The 22,536-nt window shown below is 36.5% G+C and overlaps 2 protein-coding genes across 4 annotated transcripts; both read left to right on the top strand.

Moving 5' to 3' along the window:
- The first annotated feature begins 1,208 nt into the window (after window positions 1–1,208).
- On the top strand, window positions 1,209–12,627 carry LOC104665274 (caspase recruitment domain-containing protein 18). Of its 3 annotated transcripts, none has more exons than XM_010367041.2 (3): window positions 1,209–1,258; window positions 1,895–2,161; window positions 12,273–12,627. In XM_010367041.2, the coding sequence occupies exons 1-3, from the start codon at window positions 1,252–1,254 to the stop codon at window positions 12,275–12,277; spliced, it is 279 nt and encodes a 92-aa protein (XP_010365343.1). In that variant the 5' UTR covers window positions 1,209–1,251; the 3' UTR covers window positions 12,278–12,627. The 3 variants fall into 3 exon arrangements, with proteins under 3 accessions (XP_010365343.1, XP_010365342.1, XP_030774467.1); XM_010367040.2 differs by lacking the exon at window positions 12,273–12,627 and adding an exon at window positions 2,875–3,179 and having other exon boundaries at window positions 1,224–1,258; XM_030918607.1 differs by lacking the exon at window positions 12,273–12,627 and adding an exon at window positions 2,875–3,180 and having other exon boundaries at window positions 1,247–1,258; window positions 1,874–2,161.
- LOC104665277 (caspase recruitment domain-containing protein 18-like) lies at window positions 10,589–12,407 on the top strand. The gene is made up of 3 exons (XM_030918608.1): window positions 10,589–10,653; window positions 11,294–11,560; window positions 12,273–12,407. Exons 1-3 carry the CDS (start codon window positions 10,647–10,649, stop codon window positions 12,275–12,277), a joined length of 279 nt encoding a protein of 92 aa, XP_030774468.1. The 5' UTR covers window positions 10,589–10,646; the 3' UTR covers window positions 12,278–12,407.
- Window positions 12,628–22,536: the final 9,909 nt, after the last annotated feature.

The raw sequence follows: 22,536 nt of genomic DNA, 5'->3' as shown, positions 1-22,536 counted from the left end.
GGGCCTTAGATAATAAAACACTTTCATTCCAAATAGCAAAACTGCTTCATACACCATTTCTGTGTCTGCAGACAGCCTAGAGCTTAGTTAAAAGACAATGAAAGGAAGGTAAGAAATCTTAGTCCATCTCACACCCATTAGGATGCCTATTATCAAAAGAATAGAAAGATAATATGTATTGGCAAGGACATGGACAAATTGGAATGCTTGTGCTTTATATGTGGGAATGTAGTGTACTGCAGCTGCTATGAAAAACAGCATACCGATTCCACAAAACAAAATGAAATAGAATTACTCTATGATTTATCAATTCCAATTCTGGGTATATATTCCAAGTAGTTGACAGCAGAATCTCAAAAACATATTTGTACACCATGTTCATAGCAGTGTTATTTACAATAGCAAAAGGGGGGAAGAAATCTGTGCTCAGTGAAGAATGTGTAAACTAAAATGTGGTATATACATAGAATGGACTATTATTGAACTTCAAAAAGAAAGGAAATTGTGACCCATGCCACAACATGAATAAACATTGAGGACATTACGCTAAGTGAAATAAGCCAGGCATCAAAAAATGAATACCGTGTAATTCTACTTACATGAGATACCTAGAGAAGTCAAATTCATAAAGACAGAAAGTAGAATGGTAGTTGCCAGGGGCTGATGGAAGGAAAGAATATAGAGTTACAGTTTAATGAGTATAGAATTTCAATTTCCCAAAATGAAAAGAATTGCAGTTGGATGGTATTGATGGCTACACAGCAATGTGAATGTACTTAATGCCACTGAACTGGATACTGTAAAAGGGCTAAGATGGTAAATTTTATATTATGTATATTTTACCATAATTTAAAAAAAGAACTCTTAGTACTTGATTTAAGTGGAAACACTACCCTATATTCTGATTTTACTTTCTATTTACATCTCAGTGAATTAAAGATTGTTTACTGTATGTGTTTAGCTCTGTATGTGCCTTCTCATTTCTCTCTTATTCTTGTTTCTCACCCACCAAGGAATGGTGAAGCAATTTTCTTATGGGCACAGTTCATGCTACAATCTGAGATTCAATTATGTAAAAATACCTTGGGAAATGACAATAGTTAACAGCTTCTTGGGAAATAATTATAAATACACATGTGTAGGTGTAAGTATTATTCATTGATCTGTGTACACGCCCTACCTAAAAGGATAGAGCTACCTTGCCTGTCATTGCAACTGTAACACACATTGCAAGTGCCAACGTGAGGAGCCATGGCTGGTAAGTCTTCCCCAGGAAAGGATAAGTCTTAGGGAGGAATTAGTTTGGGAAAGGACTGCCTTTCTCATTAGGCTTTGTGAATGTTTGTGTGAGCAGCCTTAAAGTGGAAAGGGAAAGAAGGGAGAGGCAGGGTGGGAAGATGCCCAGACTTGCACAGCATTTTTGAAGGAACAGATAAAAGCCAGGAAGAATCTGGGATCCTACTGGTATCTGCTATAATTTTGCTAGTGTTGTCCTCATTTGAAGAGTTATGTAGTTCAGGATGAGAATGGCACAGGATGGGTATCAGCAGCTGTTGTTCTCAAAGGAAACAGTCAATTCCCTTTAAAATTCATGAAACTGTCAATTCCCTTCAAAATTCGAGAAATTGGGATGTGTCAGAACACAATGACTTCTGATTTTTAGGAGATTAACAGAAAAATCATGAAATCAAGTTTCCCAGGTCACTCAGTGAGCATATATAGGTAATGCTAGAATCAGAGGGAAGTACATGGAGTAAATGCAAAGGTATAAGACCATTCCTTGGGATTGCTGTACTTGTGAAGAGAAGTGTTTAAATGATTGTTTCTCTGTTGGTAAATTGAGAGGGAAATTGTGTCGTGTTCATTATTTGAGGAATCTTTGGGCTTCCAACAGACCAACTCTTGCGTAAAAAGAGAAGAATTTTTATCCAATCAGTGGGTGCAGGCACAATAAACGCCTTGCTGGATTGCCTATTAGAGGATGAAATTATTAGCCAGGAAGACATGAACAAAGTGAGAGATGAAAATGACACTGTCATGGATAAGGCTCGAGTCTTGATTGACCTTGTTATCGGAAAAGGACCCAAGTCTTGCCTCAAATTTATCAAGCATCTCTGTGAAGAAGACCCTCAACTTGCCGCAAAGATGGGTTTGCACAAAGGTGAGGTGGAATGATTCAACCTAATGTCCACATAGTGCCTGTATCTTCAACTCAATTATGATTTTCTTCACTTGTCTTGTCAGTTGATTATAGGGTTCCCATCATTTCAGACTCAGACCCCATTCCTTTATGCATGGTTCTAGCTTGTGTCTCTTCTCCTTACTTTTCTGTGTCCCTTGTACCTATTCTGTCAGTACCCTCTGCTGACTACAGCTCATCTCTAATTCTATGTAGGTGGTAGATCATTACTGTAGTTCATTTAAAGAGTCTAGATGTTTTTATCCTGAATCCTTGGAATGGTCCTGGGGAGCAATGTACAACATTGCTCCCTCTTGAGCCTAAGAAGCCCATGTATTTATTGGAAGAGAAGGTAAAAGCTCTTTTTTACCTACCATCCTGCTCTTACCCCATCTCCCTATTAAGTGTTTTTCAGAATATACAATGATGATGGAATTGTCAAAGAATAAATTGAGTGTGTACATAAATTAAATATGCACTAAATAATTATATTTGCATGAAATTATATATGAATTCTCTTTGGAAGTCATCTCCTTTGCCTTTTCTTTTGTGTAACAAAGTCTACCTGCATGGGGCTAGTCTACAGGCCATTCTCTGTAGCCTATGCCTTTGTATTTCTAGGCCTCCTAAGAGCCCAGATGCAGGCTCTTGTATGTGAGCTGGCCCATTCCAATAACACTTTTCTCCCTCCACAGAGTGAAGATGGAACTCTGGAGCACTTCAGAGACTTCCTAGAGCCCTCTTCCTTCCCCTGTGATGCTACAACCTCTGCATGTGCCTTTTATAATCATCTAAGTCCATCATGTCACTCTTTGTATATGGACAAAGAAATCTGAGTCTTTATTTTTCCTACTTGCTTTAATCTGTTATATACAATCTTCAACTTTAAAAAAAAAAGATAAAGGATTTATTATTTGCTTAGGATTTATTATTTCCTTTATTCAAAAATAACGTTTTCTGCAGAAGTGCAGATGGATCACTCTTCATCATATATCTCATAAAGTAACTCCAAATATATTCTTGATGTTGTTACTTTGTGGAAATATTTGTAAGACCCATATTATATGTTACATTCATTTACTTATTCATACAAGCCTAAACAAATGTATATGATAAGCCACCTACATATGTTACACCATGATACACATACATATTTTACATAAATTATTCACATTGTGCTATGTTTTGTTTTTTAATTATTCCCAAACACTAAGTTCTGATAGCAAAGAAAGTCAATACATGCTGAACAAATTTATTGAAGTATTAAAAATCTGAGAGATAAAAGAGATATAAATATTTTTTCCTGATAGAGAAAAAGTAAACTATGAATACAACCTGTGATGTGAAATAATGGTCGATTACTATATTTAGACTGTGGAAAACATGCGGTGTAAAAATTTTTTGATAAATATTTACTAACTTCCTGTATAAAAAAGAACTGAAACTTTCCGATCCAGATAATGTAGTAAAAATGAACAGACACAGTCCCGGCTTTTTTTTTTTTTTTTTTTTTTTTTCTGGAGACAAAGTCTCGCTCTGTCGCCCAGGCTGGAGTGCCGTGGCGCGATCTCGGCTCACTGCAACCTCTGACTCCCGGGTTCAAGCCATTCTCCTCTCTCAGCCTCCTGAACAACTGGGACTACAGGTGCACACTGCCACACTGGGAAAATTTTTTGTATTTCAATAGAGATGGGGTTTCATAATGTTGTCCAGGCTGGTCACGAACTCCTGAGCTCAGACAATCCACCCACCTTGGCCTCCCAAGGTGCTAGGATTACAGGCATGAAACGCCGTACCTGGCTAGTCCCTGCTTTTATGACTAAAATTCCAGCAGGAATTATAGATGCTACAAAGCACAATACTCAAAAATAGGTCATCTCCAAATTCTAGAGAAAAGAATAACAGGGTTCTGTGAAGCAGAACACAGAAGAAGTTCTATGTTAGATGTGTTTGTTCATAAAGTCAAAGTTTGATGAAATAGGGTAATTTGTGACTGTTTTTGATCGACACAAAATCAGAAATATTTACTGGCCAATGGAAGAGATAAGGAAGGAAGTGGGAAGTGAGTGAAAAAAGAATCTGAAATAAGGTTTTATAAAACAAAAAGTTGAGACTGAAATTTCAGAGGACCTGAGAGGAACAGGTCTTGATGAGAACTGAAAGAAAGAATGTCTCTAAGGTTAGGCTCTAGTACGTGAAACCTGAGGTGAACATTTATAGTTAAAATTAAGGACCTGAGATTCCTACTTTCTGTCAAGATGACTTAATAGAGACTGGATTTACACTCTTGTCTAAAACAAACAAAAACAGACAAAATATATGAAGCAGCAGTTTCCAATATGCTTAACAATGGGGGATACTAAACCTTGGAAAATAAACATGAGTGATCCCTGTAACCATCTTGAGGGGGATTGCAGGGCACAGCACAGGGATGCAGAAGCAAGGTAGAACCTGGCGGATTCAGAGTTGAGGAGAAACTTACACCCACAGTACATACCGTATGATCCCATTTATATGAAAATAAAGAATAAGCAAAGCTAATCCCTGATGATAGTTAGTAATCACATCAGTGGTTTACCTTGAGCTTAGGTTTTCTGTAACGGACTGAAATTGGACTTATTAAGATAATGTAAATATTCTATAAATAGACTTTGGCAATGTGCATGTTTAGCAAAGCACTTTGAATTTTATGCCTAAAATGGGTTTACATAAGCACATGTAAATTATATCACAATAAAGTGAATTAGAGATAAAGAAAGGTAAGCAAAGCAAAGCTTGTCTTCTATAATGCAAGAGATAAGGATTTAAATACTGTTGGTATAGAAACTTTCAAGAAGGTATTAATGTGCACGTACTAACCGAAGAAAGCACATGAGCAGGTTATTCATCATTACAGATGACTCTCATTTAGAAAATAGTATTTACTATGATGATACCAGTTGTTTGAGTGACTTATATGCAGCTCCCTTTAACTTGGATCGATCTGTTACTAGCATGAGGTACATTAGGGTTTAGCCTACGCTTAAATTGACAGTACTCACATTGTACCACATCCAAACACTGAGCAATGCAACTCATAGGCAAAGACATTGCATGCATAGAAATTCAGATGAGTCACTCTTTCAAGTACTTAAGCCAACAAATTAAATTTTCTCTGCTCAAAATCCTTCCAAATATGTATAAGTTTAGAGTCAGAAATTCACTGTATTTACACCAGTAGTATTTATCTTGTGCCATAGATATATTTTAGTTTGCTTACATGTAATCGCATGTTTCAAAATTTTATTCTAAAATAAACTTTAACTATTAATCATTAACTAGTAATCCACCTAAATTATTTCCCTTCATTTCTACAACACCAGTCATCTAAACATAGGTTTTTTATTTTTAATTTTTACTTTTATATACTTAGAGGTACAACTGATATTTGTTACATGAATATACTGCAATGTGGTGAAGTTGGGGTTTTAGTGCACCCAGCACCTGAATAGTGAAATTGTATCCAATAAGTATTTTTTCAAACCTCATCCTCCACCCATTCTCTCACCTTTTGGAGTCTCCACTGTCTATTACTCCCCTCTGTATGTCGATGGTACCCATTGGTTAGGTCCCATTTATAAGTGAGAACATGTGGTATTTGATTTTCTATATCTGAGTTACTTCACTGAAGATAATAAGATAATGACCTCAAGCTTCATCGATGTTACTGCAAAGAACTGGACTTTATGCTTTTTTTATGGTTGTATAGTATTAAGTATTCATATATGTATATATATGTGTGTGTGTATATATATATATATATCATATTTTCTTTATTCAGTCAACTGTTGGTGGGTACTTAGGTTGCTATTGTAAGTAGTGCAGGGATAAACATATATGTGCAAGTGTCTTTCTAATATAATGATTTCATTTCTTTTGGGTAGATACCCAGTAGTGAAATTGCTGGGTGAAATGGTGGTTCTATTTTTAGTTCTTTGGGTTATCTATAGAGTTCTATTTTCAGTTCTTTGAGTTTTCTATAGAGGTTGGGAGCTAAACAATGGGGACGCATGGACGTAAAGATGGAGAAAATAGATTCTGGGGATTCTAACATGGGAAAGGGTGGAAGAAATGAAAAATTACCTGTTAGGTACAACGTTTAACATTTGGGTGATACATTAGAAGCTCAATCTCCACAATTATGCATGTAATACTCATGTAACAAACAAGAACACGCACCCCCGAATCTAAAATAAATAAATAAAAAGCCTTTATATCCTTTCCTTCATTCCATGACTTGCTCCTCTTAATTTTGTTCCTATTATTCTCAGTGTCTGATTTGTCCAGGTCTCTCAGCTCTACTTTGTACAGATACACTGTTATGGTCTTTCAACTTAAGTAATCAAATCACATTTTTCACATCTCCTGACTTCATTATCTTGAGTAAGAGGTTCGTCTTCTGGAAGTGTTAATTTGCTCATCTGCAAAGCTAGAATGCAAATGCTCTTTTTCTAGTGTTGTCTGGCCAGTTAAACAACCTACTCTATTACCTAGAACAGGGCAAGCTATCAGCGAATTAGCAACCTCTTTCAGTGCTTATGTAAATGTTTTTATCCTGCAGATTCTGGGAACATTTTGTGTTACCTGTGTAAAATCTTCCTGATTGCTTCAGATTATGTTTAATTCTCCCATCTCTGATACCTCATACCATCTTAGTCCATTTTCTCCTGTATTGTCATACAATATTTTCCTGTGCTTGTGCCTTATCAGTGCCAAATTATTTTAAATTCCTCAAGGGCGGGCACTGAGTCCTATTTTACCAGCTGATTTTCTTCATATAATCAACCACAGTGCTAGGATGAGGAACACGTAGCATATCACATGGAGCCTGGGATTGAGTGAGAGGCCGCTTGTGCTAGGTGGATCTCTGAACCACTGGTAATTAGTATTTTTCATAAAATGGACATATATTTCATCTTGTCTACTATAAAGAAATCTGTAAGCATTTTATAAAAAAATATAAGGTACCAGGATACCGTCTTCCTTCAAGACTATTGCTAATATAAGAGCAGACACTTTCTGATATGGCCAGGCCACGATTTTATATATGTTATCTTAAATAGTCATGATAAATCTAGAAATAGTAATGATATAGATGAGGGAAGTGTGTGAATGGGGAAACTGAGGCTTAGATAGTTTAACTAAGTTATTCAGTATCTCATACAACTAACAAAATATACTTCAATGAGTGATTTGACTCCAAATCTGGGAAGAGGAGAAAACTTCTGGGAAAAAAAAAAATCTTACATTTGATTTGTGCTTCCACTAATGTATATTCACTAGATATGTTCCAGAATGTTTATACCCAAGAACAGAGAAATGAAAGATGGTAAACTGAGTATCTTCAAACAGTTATAAATGACATAAGTAAAGGTGGCAACTAGATAACTTATGCTTTCATGTCATAACTACTCCCTACTCCCAAAAAGTAACAAATACTCTTTTCATAATGATAATTCTGAATTGTCAGCAGCAAATACAATTCCAGAAATCAGAAATCTGAAATAAGTCTAGATCTAAATTTTCAAGTCATCACTCATCGTTTAAAAGACTACCTGTTGCTTATCATGTAATTTATTTATTTTATGATAATTATATCTCAATTCAGATTATGTTGTGAAATAAGGGCCTTTACAAATAGGGTAGTAGATAATTCCACTTTTAGTCATTATGAGGTCTCTATTCTCTTCTTGTATTCTTGTAGTCTTACCAGACTTACATATACTTGAGTGTTTCCCAGAAAAATAGGAAAAGGAAATCCTGCCTTTTCCATTCAAACATTATAATCATGGGCACTTTCATTTTGAAGTCAGTAATAGAGTGGCATATCTAAGAGTTTTCTGCTTAACTTCAAGAGATCTGGGAAGCATATGTGAGTTTGGGAATCCTCATGCTTAGAGTTTTGCTTTCTAGAGGTATCAGTTGGCCATCAGCTGTTGTCAGGCACCATCTCCTGTACTTTCATAGACTGGTGTGCTTTCCTGGCTGGTGGAGAACCAGGATAATATTCTTCTCTCTGTAATTTCCACAGTGATGTTTCATTCTTTTTGTGCCTTATCTTCTTCTTGTTCCAGATCTCAGTGTCATTCAGACCATCTCTAATTTCTATCCTGCCATAAATATTACCTAAAGCAAGAGGACGCAGAGCCTGCTATAAGTTAAATTGGAAAAGTAGGGAGAAAAAGAAAAAAATTCAAAGAAGCCAAAGATTAAAATCTCCACAATGTTTGACTATATACTACCAGATATAAATGTCTATTTCCAAGAAAATAAATGCAATTATTTGCCAAGAAAGCAGAAAGTAAATCAGCAGACTGCAGGTGAAATGTGAACCACAGTCAAGCTTTGTTTAATTTTCACAGTGTTTCAAAACAATAGTAAACCAACTGAAAGTATTTTTAAAATTAGAGATACAGTACCCTCAAAACGAAAGAGTAAACTGAATTTTCATTCTCTTAGCCAAAAGTAGTTGGGTCTGAGGAGCCCTGCCCCTTCAGAGAGGACTACCCTTACCAGGTAGGCACAACCTCCCCTCTCCAATTCACCTCATTGGATGTATTCCTGGGCTCATGAGCACTTAAACTGTAGCACCTTGCCCAGATTTTAAATATTTATCAAATTATGTCACATATATAAACTAATACAAGTAATTTAGTGAAGATGTGATTCCTCAAATCTTCTGAGAATATTTTTCCTTAAAGAACTCTTAAAATAGTTTGTATACATTTAATGAGTATATGTGTCTCTCCTACTATAATACAATTTCTAATAGGGTAGGAATTTTTGTTTGTTTTTGATCATTACTATATCCCCAGCATCTATAATAATGTATGGCACACAGACTTGAGTCTCAGTAAATAACTATGCTGAATATTTACGCTGAATGAATTGATGAGATGAATAAGGGATTTTACATGGACACATATAATAATTGAGGTGCTTCCTTTATGCCAGGGGCTATTTTGATGACTTATATTTGTTCATTAAATACTTGCAATAAAACTGCAAGGTAGGAATTGTCATCAAACCTATTTGGCAGATAGGAAGACTAAGGCTTGGTTAATTTTCTTTCCTGAGATCAGAAGTTAAAATGTGGATCCAACCATTCTGGCTTCAGAGTCTGTGCCCTTAATCTTTGTGATACAGTGTTACTTAAAATGGTGCCATCTGAAGACAAAGGGCCTTAGATAATAAAATACTTTCATTCCAAATAGCAAAACTGCTTCATATACCATTTCTGTGTCTGCAGACAGCCTAGAGCTTAGGTAAAAAACAATGAAAGGCAGGTAAGAAATCTTAGTCCATCTCACACCCATTAGGATGGCTATTATCAAAAGAATAGAAAGATAATATGTATTGGCAAGGACATGGACAAATTGGAATGCTTGTGCTTTATATGTGGGAATGTAGTGTACTGCAGCTGCTATGGAAAACAGCATACCGATTCCACAAAACAAAATGAAATAGAATTACTCTATGATTTGTCAATTCCACTTCTGGGTATATATTCCAAACAATTGACAGCAGAATCTCAAAAACATATTTGTACACCATGTTCATAGCAGTGTTATTTACAATAGCAAAAGGGGGGAAGAAATCTGTGCTCAGTGAAGAATGTGTAAACTAAAATGTGGTATATACATAGAATGGACTATTATTGAACTTCAAAAAGAAAGGAAATTGTGACCCATGCCACAACATGAATAAACATTGAGGACATTACGCTAAGTGAAATAAGCCAGGCATCAAAAAATGAATACCGTGTAATTCTACTTACATGAGATACCTAGAGAAGTCAAATTCATAAAGACAGAAAGTAGAATGGTAGTTGCCAGGGGCTGATGGAAGGAAAGAATATAGAGTTACAGTTTAATGAGTATAGAATTTCAATTTCCCAAAATGAAAAGAATTGCAGTTGGATGGTATTGATGGCTACACAGCAATGTGGATGTACTTAATGCCACTGAACTGGATACTGTAAAATGGCTAAGATGGTAAATTTTATATTATGTGTATTTTACCATAATTTAAAAAAAGAACTCTTAGTACTTGATTTAAGTGGAAACACTACCCTATATTCTGATTTTACTTTCTATTTACATCTCAGTGAATTAATATTGTTTACTGTATGTGTTTAGCTCTGTATGTGCCTTCTCATTTCTCTCTTATTCTTGTTTCTCACCCACCAAGGAATGGTGAAGCAGTTTTCTTATGGGCACAGTTCATGCTACAATCTGAGATTCAATTATGTAAAAATACCTTGGGAAATGACAATAGTTAACAGCTTCTTGGGAAATAATTATAAATACACATGTGTAGGTGTAAGTATTATTCATTGATCTGTGTACACGTCCTGCCTAAAAGGATAGAGCTACCTTGCCTGTCATTGCAACTGTAACACACATTGCAAGTGCCAACGTGAGGAGTCATGGCTGGTAAGTCTTCCCCAGGAAAGGATAGGTCTTAGGGAGGAATTAGTTTGGGAAAGGACTGCCTTTCTCATTAGGCTTTGTGAATGTTTGTGTGAGCAGCCTTGAGGTGGAGAGGGAAAGAAGAAGGGAGAGGCAGGGTGGGAAGATGCCCAGACTTGCACAGCATTTTTGAAGGAACAGATAAAAGCCAGGAAGAATCTGGGATCCTACTGGTATCTGCTATAATTTTGCTAGTGTTGTCCTCATTTGAAGAGTTATGTAGTTCAGGATGAGAATGGGCACAGGAATGGGTATCAGCAGCTGTTGTTCTCAAAGGAAACAGTCAATTCCCTTTAAAATTCATGAAACTGTCAATTCCCTTCAAAATTCAAGAAATTGGGATGTGTCAGAACAGAATGACTCTGATTTTTAGGAGATTAACAGAAAAATCATGAAATCAAGTTTCCCAGGTCACTCAGTGAGCATATATAGGTAATGCTAGAATCAGAGGGAAGTACATGGAGTAAATGCAAAGGTATAAGACCATTCCTTGGGATTGCTGTACTTGTGGAGAGAAATGTTTAAATGATTGTTTCCCTGTTGGTAAATTGAGAGGGAAATTGTGTCGTGTTCATTATTTGAGGAATCTTTGTGCTTCCAACAGACCAACTCTTGCGTAAAAAGAGAAGAATTTTTATCCATTCACTGGGTGCAGGCACAATAAATGCCTTGCTGGATTGCCTATTAGAGGATGAAATTATTAGCCAGGAAAACATGAACAAAGTGAGAGATGAAAATGACACTGTCATGGATAAGGCTCGAGTCTTGATTGACCTTGTTATTGGAAAAGGATCCAAGTCTTGCCTCAAATTTATCAAGCATCTCTGTGAAGAAGACTCTCAACTTGCCGCAAAGATGGGTTTACACAAAGGTGAGGTGGAATGATTCAACCTAATGTCCACATAGTGCCTGTATCTTCAATTCAATTATGATTTTCTTCACTTGTCTTGTCAGTTGATAATAGGGTTCCCATCATTTCAGACTCAGACCCCATTCCTTTATGCATGGTTCTAGCTTGTGTCTCTTCTCTTTACTTTTTTGTGTCCCTTGTACCTATTCTGTCAGTACCCTCTGCTGACTACAGGTCATCTCTAGTTCTTTGTAGGTGGTAGATCATTCCTGTAGTTCATTTAAAGAGTCTAGATGTTTTTATCCTGAATCCTTGGAATTGTCCTGGAGCGATGTTGTACGTTGCTCCTTCTTGAGCCTAAGAAGCCCATGTATTTATTAGAAGAGAAGGTAAAAGCTCTTTTTTACCTACCACCCTGCTCTTGCTCCATCTCCCTATTAAGTGCTTTTCAGAATATACAATGATGATGGAATTGTCAAAGAATAAATTGAGTGTGTACATAGAATTAAATATGCTCTAAATAATTATATTTGCATGAAATTATGTATAGATTCTCTTTGGAAGTCATGTCCTTTGCCTTTTCTTTTGTGTAACATAGTCTACTTGCATGGGGCTAGTCTACAGGCCATTCTCTGTAGCCTATCCCTTTGTATTTCTAGGCCTCCTAAAAGCCCAGATGCAGGCTCTTGTATCTGAGCTGGCCCATTCCAATAACACTTTTCCCCCTCCACAGAGTGAAGATGGAACTCTGGAGCACTTCAGAGACTTCCCAGAGCTTCTTCCAAGGGAGAAGACATTCTTGTAAAAAAACTGATTGTTTGAAAGCTGATTAATCTGATTGATTTACAATAAATCTTGCATTCTCTCACATTACTTGCTTCTTATTCTTTCTCTCCCCATACCAACAGAGGATAATTCATCAATAATAATGAAGGTCATGATAATTGTAATGTAACTAAGAAAGTCCCTTCCTTTTGGTTTAGTTCATTTGCAATCCTGTAGAGACATGTACAGCCTGCTTTGGTGCTTTTAGCACCGAGAGTCTGATGTAATGGGAATAAAATGAAGTCCCCACTCAGAATTTTAAATAACATTTCTTCTTTGCAATGTTCTCATCTAGTTGTTCAGGCCCAGGTGTATGACAATTACTCAACATAATAAACAAAACTTCCTTTCTGGGAAAATAATAGGGAAAATTCATGGCAGATACTCCATTGCCAGACATCAGGCTTCCACAAAAAAAACTGTTCATAAAAGCACTGATAGCATTTCAAGTCCACATGGGCAGGGTGCAACAAGGTATGACTTAATGTCTGAGGAATGGAGATTTGTGGAGTCAAGATAGTGTAATGGCATGTCATCGCTTTGCACCCTTCAGAGCAAAACACTGGTTATTAATTATGCTTAGGCTATCTTTTCCCTGTGTATATAGTGTTAAATAATGAAGCATTGTCTTCTAGATGCCTCAGGATGTCTTCTAATTTGTTAACTCATGTCGATTTCTAAAATTTCTGGCATAGGTGCTAGCAAAGGATTGGGTGCCAGGAACAAAGGCCAATGAATTTCCTGAATTTTTTAGGTTTGCACACTTTTTCCAAGCTCTTTAGCAAAGTAAAATAAAACTTAATGGGATTCTTCTCCTTCTTGAATTTGTCAGTCATAAATTGTGGAGAAAAGAATCATTATAGGTTGACACCAAATACAGTAAATGGGAATGTTTGTTATTTTCTTCTACAGAGGAGGTATATGCCAGTGACAGGAAGTGTTTATTTGAGATAAGTGATTAAGGTTACAGCTATTCTCATTTGTAATCAGATGGTTTAATTGAGAAAACACATTTTGAGGGTGATATTGTTTGGCTTTGTGCCCCACCCAAGTCTTATCTTGTAGCTCCCATAATTACAATGTGTTGTGGCAGGGATGCTGTGGGAGATAAGTGAGTCACAGGGACGGGTCTTTCCCACTCTGTTCTTATAATGATGAATAAGTCTCATGAAATCTGATGGTATTAAAAATGGGAGTTTCCCTACACAAGCTCTCTCTCTTTGCCTGTTGCCATACATGTAAAACGTGACTTGCTCCTTCTTGTCTTCTATTATGATTGTAAGGCCTCTCCAACCATGTGGAACTGTAAGTCCACTAAACCTCCTTCTTTTGTAAATTGCCCAGTCTCAGACATTGTCTCGGAATAATACACAGGGAATTACATTTTGAGTATAGTTTGGCAGTATGCTCAGTATTCAAGGGGAACGAGTTTGAGGTCAAGATAGGTCTGTCATAAACTCAGTGATCATTTGGAAGTTATCTTAACCTTATTGAGGCGCAAATTCCTTATACGTAAAAAGGAATTAAAAACACCATCCACATAGAGTCCTTGACAGAATGAAATGAGTTTACAAAGGGCTAAACCCAATTCTTACCAATGAATGAGGAAGCAATACATTTTTCCTGCATGTATAATAATTTTATTGATACCTTCATTTGTAGAAACATAGAATCATGATACAGAATAAAGGATAAAAGTCCAGGGAATACAAATCATAACCCATATAATTTTTCTTTAATTCCGTATAAAGTATAAAACCTATAAATAATCAAATCAAGACTGTAAAAGTCTCTCCAGTCTATATAATTTATGTGATGATTAGGGCAGCTCATGAGTATCCTTACCTTCAATGAAGCTGTTAGAGCCAATTAGCGCCCCTGCTAAGAACCTTGGATAATTTATGTTGGACAGCAACAGGCAATCAGCAGTGATGTCTGTGAGGTCACTGAAAGGAAGGATTTAAAGGAGTAGCTCAATCTAGGAGTCTTTTTTACTACCTAACCTGACTTGATCCCCTGAAGCCGAAAAGTAGCTAAACACAATGTGTTTTCAATTAACCTAGTAAACATATATCTAGATCAAATAGTAGAATCTAAAACAAAATAAAACAAAAACACACAGTTCAAAACAACTCCTTTACTTCTCTTGAATCTCCCCTTCCTCAATCAGACAATCATCCATAAGCTCTTCACACAAAAATATTTTGGAGTCATCACTGTTAGAGCCAGACAATTTTGGGGGCATGTAAGTTATACCTCTATTTAAAACAAAACAATAGCTTTCCTGTGTTGGCCTTTGACATGACCAAAAAAGGTTATTCTCCATGTCCTTCTTACCTATCCAGCCTCCTTGTGGAGTGCATTAGCATTGTGGAGTAGAGTGCTAAGTCCTTGATGCAGACTCTTTCCTCATTTCCATGTCTGTATTTTCCCCATCTCGCTCTATTTCCTCTTATCAGAATGCTCTTCTCTTCAATCCATGCCTAACTTTTTATGATGCAGCCAGATATCACTGCCCCATGGAAGCATTTTTTGAAACTGACTGGCTTGCATTATTCTGATTATTTGCTTTTCTAATAACAGCTAGCTTTCTAGGAGGTCTTTACTGTGTGTCAGCCCTTTGTATCTTCTCATTTATTCTCCACAACAGCCTTATTAAATTACTGTAATTAGTATAACTTAGTCCCACTTTTCAGAGATAACTTGCCCAATACCACAAAGCTAAGAGGGAGCTGCGACACTAATGGTGGCTGTGCATTCAAGACATCAATATATGGCATAAATAATGCCACTTACCTCCTGATCATAACATCTATCATAGATGGAAGAGGTTCTATTTTTTATTTTAAGATGGCTATTTGTGTAAATTTTCTATCCTAAATCATACATATAACTCCATGAGGACTCTGAGCACTTTTTTTTTTTTTTTTTGGCAGAGTTTTGTTCTTGTCACTAGAGTGCAGCAGTGCGATCTCGGCTCACTGCAACCTCCACCTCCTGGGTTCAAAGAATTCTCCAGTCTCAGCCTCCACAGTAGCTGGAATAACAGGTGCCTGCCACCATGACTGGCTAATTTTTGTATTTTTTGTGGAGATGGGGTTTACTATGTTGGCCAGGCTGGTCTCAACCTTCTGACCTCAGGTGATCCACTCACCTCAGCCTCCCAACGTGCTGGGATTACAGGCATTAGCCAGTGCACCCAGCGCACCCAGCCTCATTTTTGTTTATTATTTTAGCCTCAGTGGCAAGCATAGAGCCTGGCATGTCACAGACATCTTAGCAAATATTTATTGACATTTTTTGAATACTTTCAAGACTTGGGGGGAAATAATATTGATTTTCACAAGTATCTATTAAGTATCTATCTGTGATTCACAAGTATCTATTAATTGCCTTTTCCCAAAAGAAGAGCAAAAGGTTCTGTGAGTTGTACGAATTCTCTGATCCCTGACCTTTAAACATTCCTAATCTCTAAACATGTTCTTCTGAGTAACTTTACTCATTTATCTAAGTTTTCATGCTGGAGGTATGTATCTTTGCAAGGCTGGGTTCCCAGTGGAGATGACTTTTTCTTATACATACGCTTTTTCTTCTTCTTTTTTTTTTTTTTGCTTCATAGCTCAGTCAGCTCTGAGATGGACAGCATCATGGTGAAAATACTCCTTCGTGGTTATGCTGAGTTTTGGAGTTATAAAGACATACCTATTTCTAGAGATGATTTTCAGTTTAGGGCATTAATCAGCAAATCCCATTATTTCCAGATAGTTACAGCTTGAAATGAATAATTGGCTAGAGTATGAAAGGAATTGTTAGTGACAAATACACAGTGTATTTGGGAGAATAACCTTCAGCATTGATAAGTGACTGTTTTAATAGCATTCATCTTTCCTCAGAGTATCATTCTATAAATGAACATAGGATGCAAGGCTTCTTAGCAGTGGTTCCTTTCTTGCCAGCAATGAATGGCATTTTCAGAGCAAGTGTACCCATTGAGCCCATCTCCTTTAGTATTAACCACTGACCCACAATGTCAATTGATGGAGAGGACAATGGAGATTTCTCAGGGATTGATGCTTACTCAGAGATGCTGTCTTTGAACAATCTCATCCATTCCCATAGCTTAAGTTTCATCTATTGGCTACCTTTTCCTACCTCATATTCTCAAGTCCAAACCACTCTTTTGATTTCCCAACATCTGTCTTTAGTTGCCTATTGGTCTTCTTTAATTATCTCAAACTGATTATGCACAAAGCTAAACTCATCATCTTCCCCTGAAGATGTTCCTCTTCCAATTTACCCTTTCTGCAAATCGCACAACCATCTACTCAGCGTTTCAAATAGAATCTTCCAAATAATCATGGGAATTATCTTTCTCTTGCACTCCAGCATTCAAGCAGTGGCAAATGTTCTTCTTGTTTAGTCAAGTGTATACCATTTTTTTATCGCCCTGCTACCTCTTTATTTTAGACCCCTTGCTTTAGCAGTATCATGCATTTCCTCTGCTGTGATTTTTATTGCTTATTTATTTATTTATTTATTTATTTATTTATTTATTTTGAGATGGAGTCTTGCTCTGTTGCCAGGCTGGAATGCAGTGGTGTGATCTCCGCTTACTGCAATCTCCGCCTCCTGGGTTCAAGCGATTCCCCTGATTCAGCCTCCCGAGTAGCTTAAAAAGTAGTGATATTTATTCAATAAACACTTACTGCCCACCTACTATATTCAGGACAGTGTTTTACTGATTGAGAATACTTGGAATATAAGACAAATAAGCTCCTTGCTTACCTAGATCTAAAATAAATAGATTATTCATAAGATAATTATTAAATTATTTATTGAAGATGACAGCATCCTTAAAATTCTCTCTGCATTTTATAATAAATTAATTCAAAAATATGTTATGGCTCAAACATGATAGACATGTGTTTCTTACTCAAAGAAATTCACAAAGAATATTTCTAAACAGTGAATGGCTGTCTTCCAAGAGGGGAGTCAAGAATTGCTCTTTACATTTTTGAATTTAGACTCTTTGCTACCAACGTTAAAGTTATCTTTCATCCAGTTGATGGAAAGAGATATGGCATGGTGTGTCAAGTGTGGGAGGTTAAATGTCAGTATTCATATTGTAACATATCTCTTACAGCATTTTGAAAAGTCTATGATGAATTTAAAGTGTATGTATCAACAGAATTCACATATATATTTAAGTTTTGCCCCAAAGAACATTTCCAGATACTAAGCAAAGAGATGTCTGAAAAGATGATACGATCGACACATGAAATTGGGAGAAAGAAGAGGAAGGATATAGAAAAAAATTTCCATTAATATACATTGTTCTGAGGATCCCAAAACAAAACTTTTCGAAATTACCATGCAATAGTATGAGGTCATGTTCTTCACTCAGTATTCGTATCACCTTCCACCTCAAGCTGAAATAGAAATCTAAAATCATTTTTATTTATTCATTGATGCTTATGCTAATTTAATATTTGTTATATGACTGGATGATGTGGAATTTATATATGCAATATATATGCTACAATGTCTAGCTATAGTTATAAGTAATCTAATTGGGAATTTCAGCCCTGCAAGCACAAAATAACTAATAATATTATGAGGTAATATATGTTGATATGTTCAAAATGTAATTTAAAAAATAATGCTGAAATGGTCCTGAAAGTCTCAAGTGTGGTAGGTTGAAACAAGTAGAGAATATTTTATATTTTTATAAAATTTTATATGGAGCTTGAATATTGAGTAAGAATTAGAGGGAAAGATTTAAAAAATCGAAAATAATTTACTCAAGATTTTTCAAGATTATAGAAACATCATTGGTCATCAGAAAAATGCCGATCAAAACCATTTTGAGAAACTCTTATGCATATATTAGAATTGCTAAAATTCAAAGGCTAACAATACTGGCAAAGACATGAATTAATCAGAACTCTAATATATGTATAACAGTTAGATTACTTGCTTCCCCTTTGCCTTCCAACATGATTGTAAGTTTCCTAAGGCCTCTCCAGCTATGCTGAACCAAGAGTTAATTAAAACTCTCCTTTATAAATTACCCAGTCTTGGGCAGTTGTTATAGAAGTATGAAAATGGCTAATACAGTAAATTGGTACCAGGAGTGAGATGCTGCTATGAAGACACTCAAAAATGTGGACATGTCTTTGGAACTGGTTATCAGGCAGAGGTTGGAACAGTTTGGAGGGCTCAGAAGAAGACAGGATGATGTTGGAAAGTTTGAAACTTCCCAGAGACTTGTTGAATGGCTTTGACCAAAATGCTGGTAGTGATATGGACAATGAAGTCCAGGTTGAGATGAAGATGGACTTCAGATGAAGATGAGGACCTTCTTGGGAACTGTAATAAAGGTGACTCTTGCTGTTTTAGCAAACAGACTGGTGGCATTTTGCCCCTGTCCTAGAGATCTGTGGAACTTTTAACTTGAGAGAGATGATTTAGGGTATCTGGAAGGAAAAAGTTCTAAGCAGCAACACATACAAGATGTGACTTGTGTGCTCTTAAAAGTATTAAGTTGTGTGCATTCACAACGAGATGATTTGGAATTGGAACTTATGACTAAAAGAGAAGCAGAGCATAAAATTTTGAAAAATGTGCAGCCTGATGAAGTGATAGAAAAGAAAAACTCATTTTCTGAGGAGAAATTCAAGTCAGCTGAAGAAATTTGCATAAGTAACAAGGAGCCAAATGTTAATCTCCAAGACAATGAAGAAAATGTCTCCAGGGCATGCTAAAGGTCTTCATTGGCAGCCCCTCCCATCACAGGCCAGGAAGCATAGGAAGAAAAAATGGTTTGATAGACCCAGACCAAGGCTTTGCTGATTTGTGCAGTCTCAGGATTTGGTGCCCTGTGTCCCAGCCTTGGCTAAAAGGGGCCAATATACAGCCCAGGCCATTATTTCAGAGGGTGTTAGCTCCAAGCATTGGTGGCTTACGCATGATGTTGGGTCTGTGGGTGCCCAGAAGTCAGGAACAGGATTGGGAACCTCCATTTAGATTTCAGAAGATGTATGGAAATGACTAGATCTACAGGCATAGGTTTGCTGCAGGGGTGGAGCGCTCATGGAGAACCTCTGCTAGGGAAGTACAGAAGAGATATGTGGGGTTGAAGCCCTCGCAAGGAGTCCTCACTAGGTCACTGTCTGGGGGGGCTATAAGAAGAGGGCCGCCATCCTCCAGACCCCAGAATGGTAGATCCACTGACAGCTTGCACTGTTCACCTGGAAAAACAACAGACACTCAATGATAGCTCATTAAAGCAGCCAGGAGGGATGCTGTACCCTGCAAAGCCATGGCAGTATATCTGCCCAGGACCATGGGAGCTCACCTTTTATATCAATGTGACTTGAATGTAAGACATGGAGTCAAAGGAGATCATTTTGGAACTTTAAGATTTGACTGCCCCACTGGATTTTGGACTTGCATTGGGCCTTTTGCCCCTTTGTTCTGGCCAATTTCTCCCACTTGGTATTTACCCAATGCCTGTATCTAATTGTATCTAGGAATAACTAACTTGCTTTTGATTTTACAGGCTTACAGGCAGAAGGGACCTGTGCCTTTTGGGGGACATCGCAACTGTCTCCCAGAGTCTTAATTGATTCAGAATTAACCCAGACATCTAAGTCCAAAGTCTCAGATGAGATTGGAATAAATTAAGACTTTTTGGGTACTGTTGGGAAGTCATAACTGGTTTTGAAATATAAAAGGGACATTACATTTTGGAGGAACCAGGGGTGGAATGATATGGTTAGGCTTTGTATTCCCACCCAAATCTCATCTTGAATTGTAATTCCCATAATCCCCACATGTCAAGGGAGAGACCAGATGGAGATAACTCAATCATGGGGGCAGTTTCCTCCATGCTGTTCTTGTGATAGTGAGTTCTTATGAGATTTCATAATTTTATAAGGAGCTATTCCCCCTGTTCTTGGAACTTCTCCTTCCTCCCACCTTGTGAAGAAGATGTCTTGCCTCCCCTTTGCCTTCTTCCACGATTGTAAGTTTCTTGAGGACTCCCCAGTAATGCTGAATCATGAGACAATTAAGTCTTTATCCTTTATAAATTCCTCAGTCTCAGACAGTTCAGTATGAAAATGGACAAATACATTCCAGATCTTAGAGCAAAAGCTTTAAATTTTTCCTTATGCAGTATGATGTTGGCTTGGATTTGTCACATGTGACATTCATTGTATTGAGGTATATTCCTTGTATAAAAAACTTGTTGAAAGTTTTTATAATGAAGGATGTTGAATTTCATCAAATGCTTTTCATACATCCATTGATATAATAATATGATTTTTGCCCTTTATTCTGTTGATGTGATGTCGTATTTATTGATGTTCATATGTTAAACCATTCTTGCATCCCTGGGATAAATCCTACTTTATTATGGTGAGTGATTTTTTTTTAATGTGCTGCTGGATTTAGTTTTCATTGATGATTTTTGCATCTGTGTTCATCAGGGATATTGATCTGTAGTTTTCTTTTTGTGTGTTTCTCCCTGACTTTGGTATCAAGTTAATGTGAGTCTTTAGAATGAGTTTGAAAGGATTTTCTCCCCCTCAATTTTTTGGAGGAGTTTGAGATAAATTTGTACTAGTTCTTTTTTAGATGTTTGGCATAATTCCACGGTGAAGCCCTAGGTTCTTGGCCTTTGCTTTGGTGAGAGACTTTTCGTCACAGATTCAATCTCATCACTTGTAATTGGTTCTGGTTTTCTACTGCTTCTTGGTTCAGTCTTGGCAGGTTATATGTGTCCAGGAGTCTATCTATTTTTATGTGGTTTCCTAATTTGTCAGTGTAGAATTGTTTGTATTAATAACAGTTGTTAATGATACCTTTTATGTCTGTGATATCAGTTGTAAGGTCTCATTTTTTGTTTCTGATTTTATTTATTTGGGTCTTCTCTCTTTTTTCTTTGTTTACTTAATATTTTGTTAATTTTGCTTACCTTTTTAACAAACTGGCTTTTTGCTTTGTTGATCTTTTGTGTTTGCTTTGTACCAATTTTGTTTATATGTGCTCCAATCCTTATTATTTTATTCCTTCAGCTAATCTTGGTTTTAGTTTGTCCTTTATCATTCCTTGAGATGTATCATTATGTTGTTTATTTGAAATCTTTCTACATTTTGTTTTGAGAAAATATGTCACTTTGTCACCCAGGCTAGAGTTTAGTAGTGTGGTCATAGCTCAGTGCAGCCTTGAACTTCTGGCCTCAAAGGATCCTTCCACATCAGCCTCCTGAGTGGCTATGATTACAGGTGTGTGCTATCACACTGAATTATTTCTACATTTATCATGTAGATATTTATTGCTATGTTTTCTTTTAAAGGTGCTTTTGTGAATGTCATGGGTCTTGGTATATTGTGTTTCTATTTTTTGTTTTAAGAATGTTTTAAATTTTCCTTGTAATTTCTTCATTAACACATTGGTTATTCAGGAGTATGTTTGTTTAATTTCCATTTATTTGTAAAAGTTTTAAAGTTCTTCTTGTTATTGATTTCTAGTTTTATTCCACTATGGTTAGAAAATACGTTTGATATGATTTCAATTCTTTTCAATTTCTTGAGATGTTTTTTGTGTCCTAACATATGATCTGGCCTATAGAATGTCCCATGTGTTAGTGAAAGAATGCACATTCTGTATCTTTCCAATGAAATGCTCTGTAAATAACTGTTAGGCCCATTTGTTCTGAAGTGCAGTCTAAATCAAATGATATTTTGTTAATTTTCTGTTTAAATGATCTGTCAAATGTTGAGAGTATGTTGTTGAACGTCCAGTTCTTATGGGATTGGAGTCTATCTCTCATTTCACATCTGATAATATTTGCTTTGTATATCTATGTGCTCCAGTGTTAGGTGCATATGTATTTGAAAGTGATCCTCCTGTCTCTAAATTGATTCCTATACAATGTAATGACCTTCTTTGTCTCTTTATAATTTTTCACTTAAAATCTGTTATTGGATATGACTACAGCTGCTCCTGTTTGCTTTGGTTTCTGTTTCTGTGGAATATCTTTTTTGAATCCTTCACTTTTAGCCTATATGTGTCTTTACAGGTGAAGTGAGTATCTTATAGGTAACATAAAGTTGGGTCATGTATTTACTTATTCAGCAAGTTTATATCTTTTAACAGAAGAATTT

This window comes from Rhinopithecus roxellana, chromosome 15 (genome assembly GCF_007565055.1).
Source record: "Rhinopithecus roxellana isolate Shanxi Qingling chromosome 15, ASM756505v1, whole genome shotgun sequence".
NCBI lineage: Eukaryota > Metazoa > Chordata > Mammalia > Primates > Cercopithecidae > Rhinopithecus > Rhinopithecus roxellana.
This window is presented reverse-complemented; position numbering and strand designations above follow the sequence as displayed.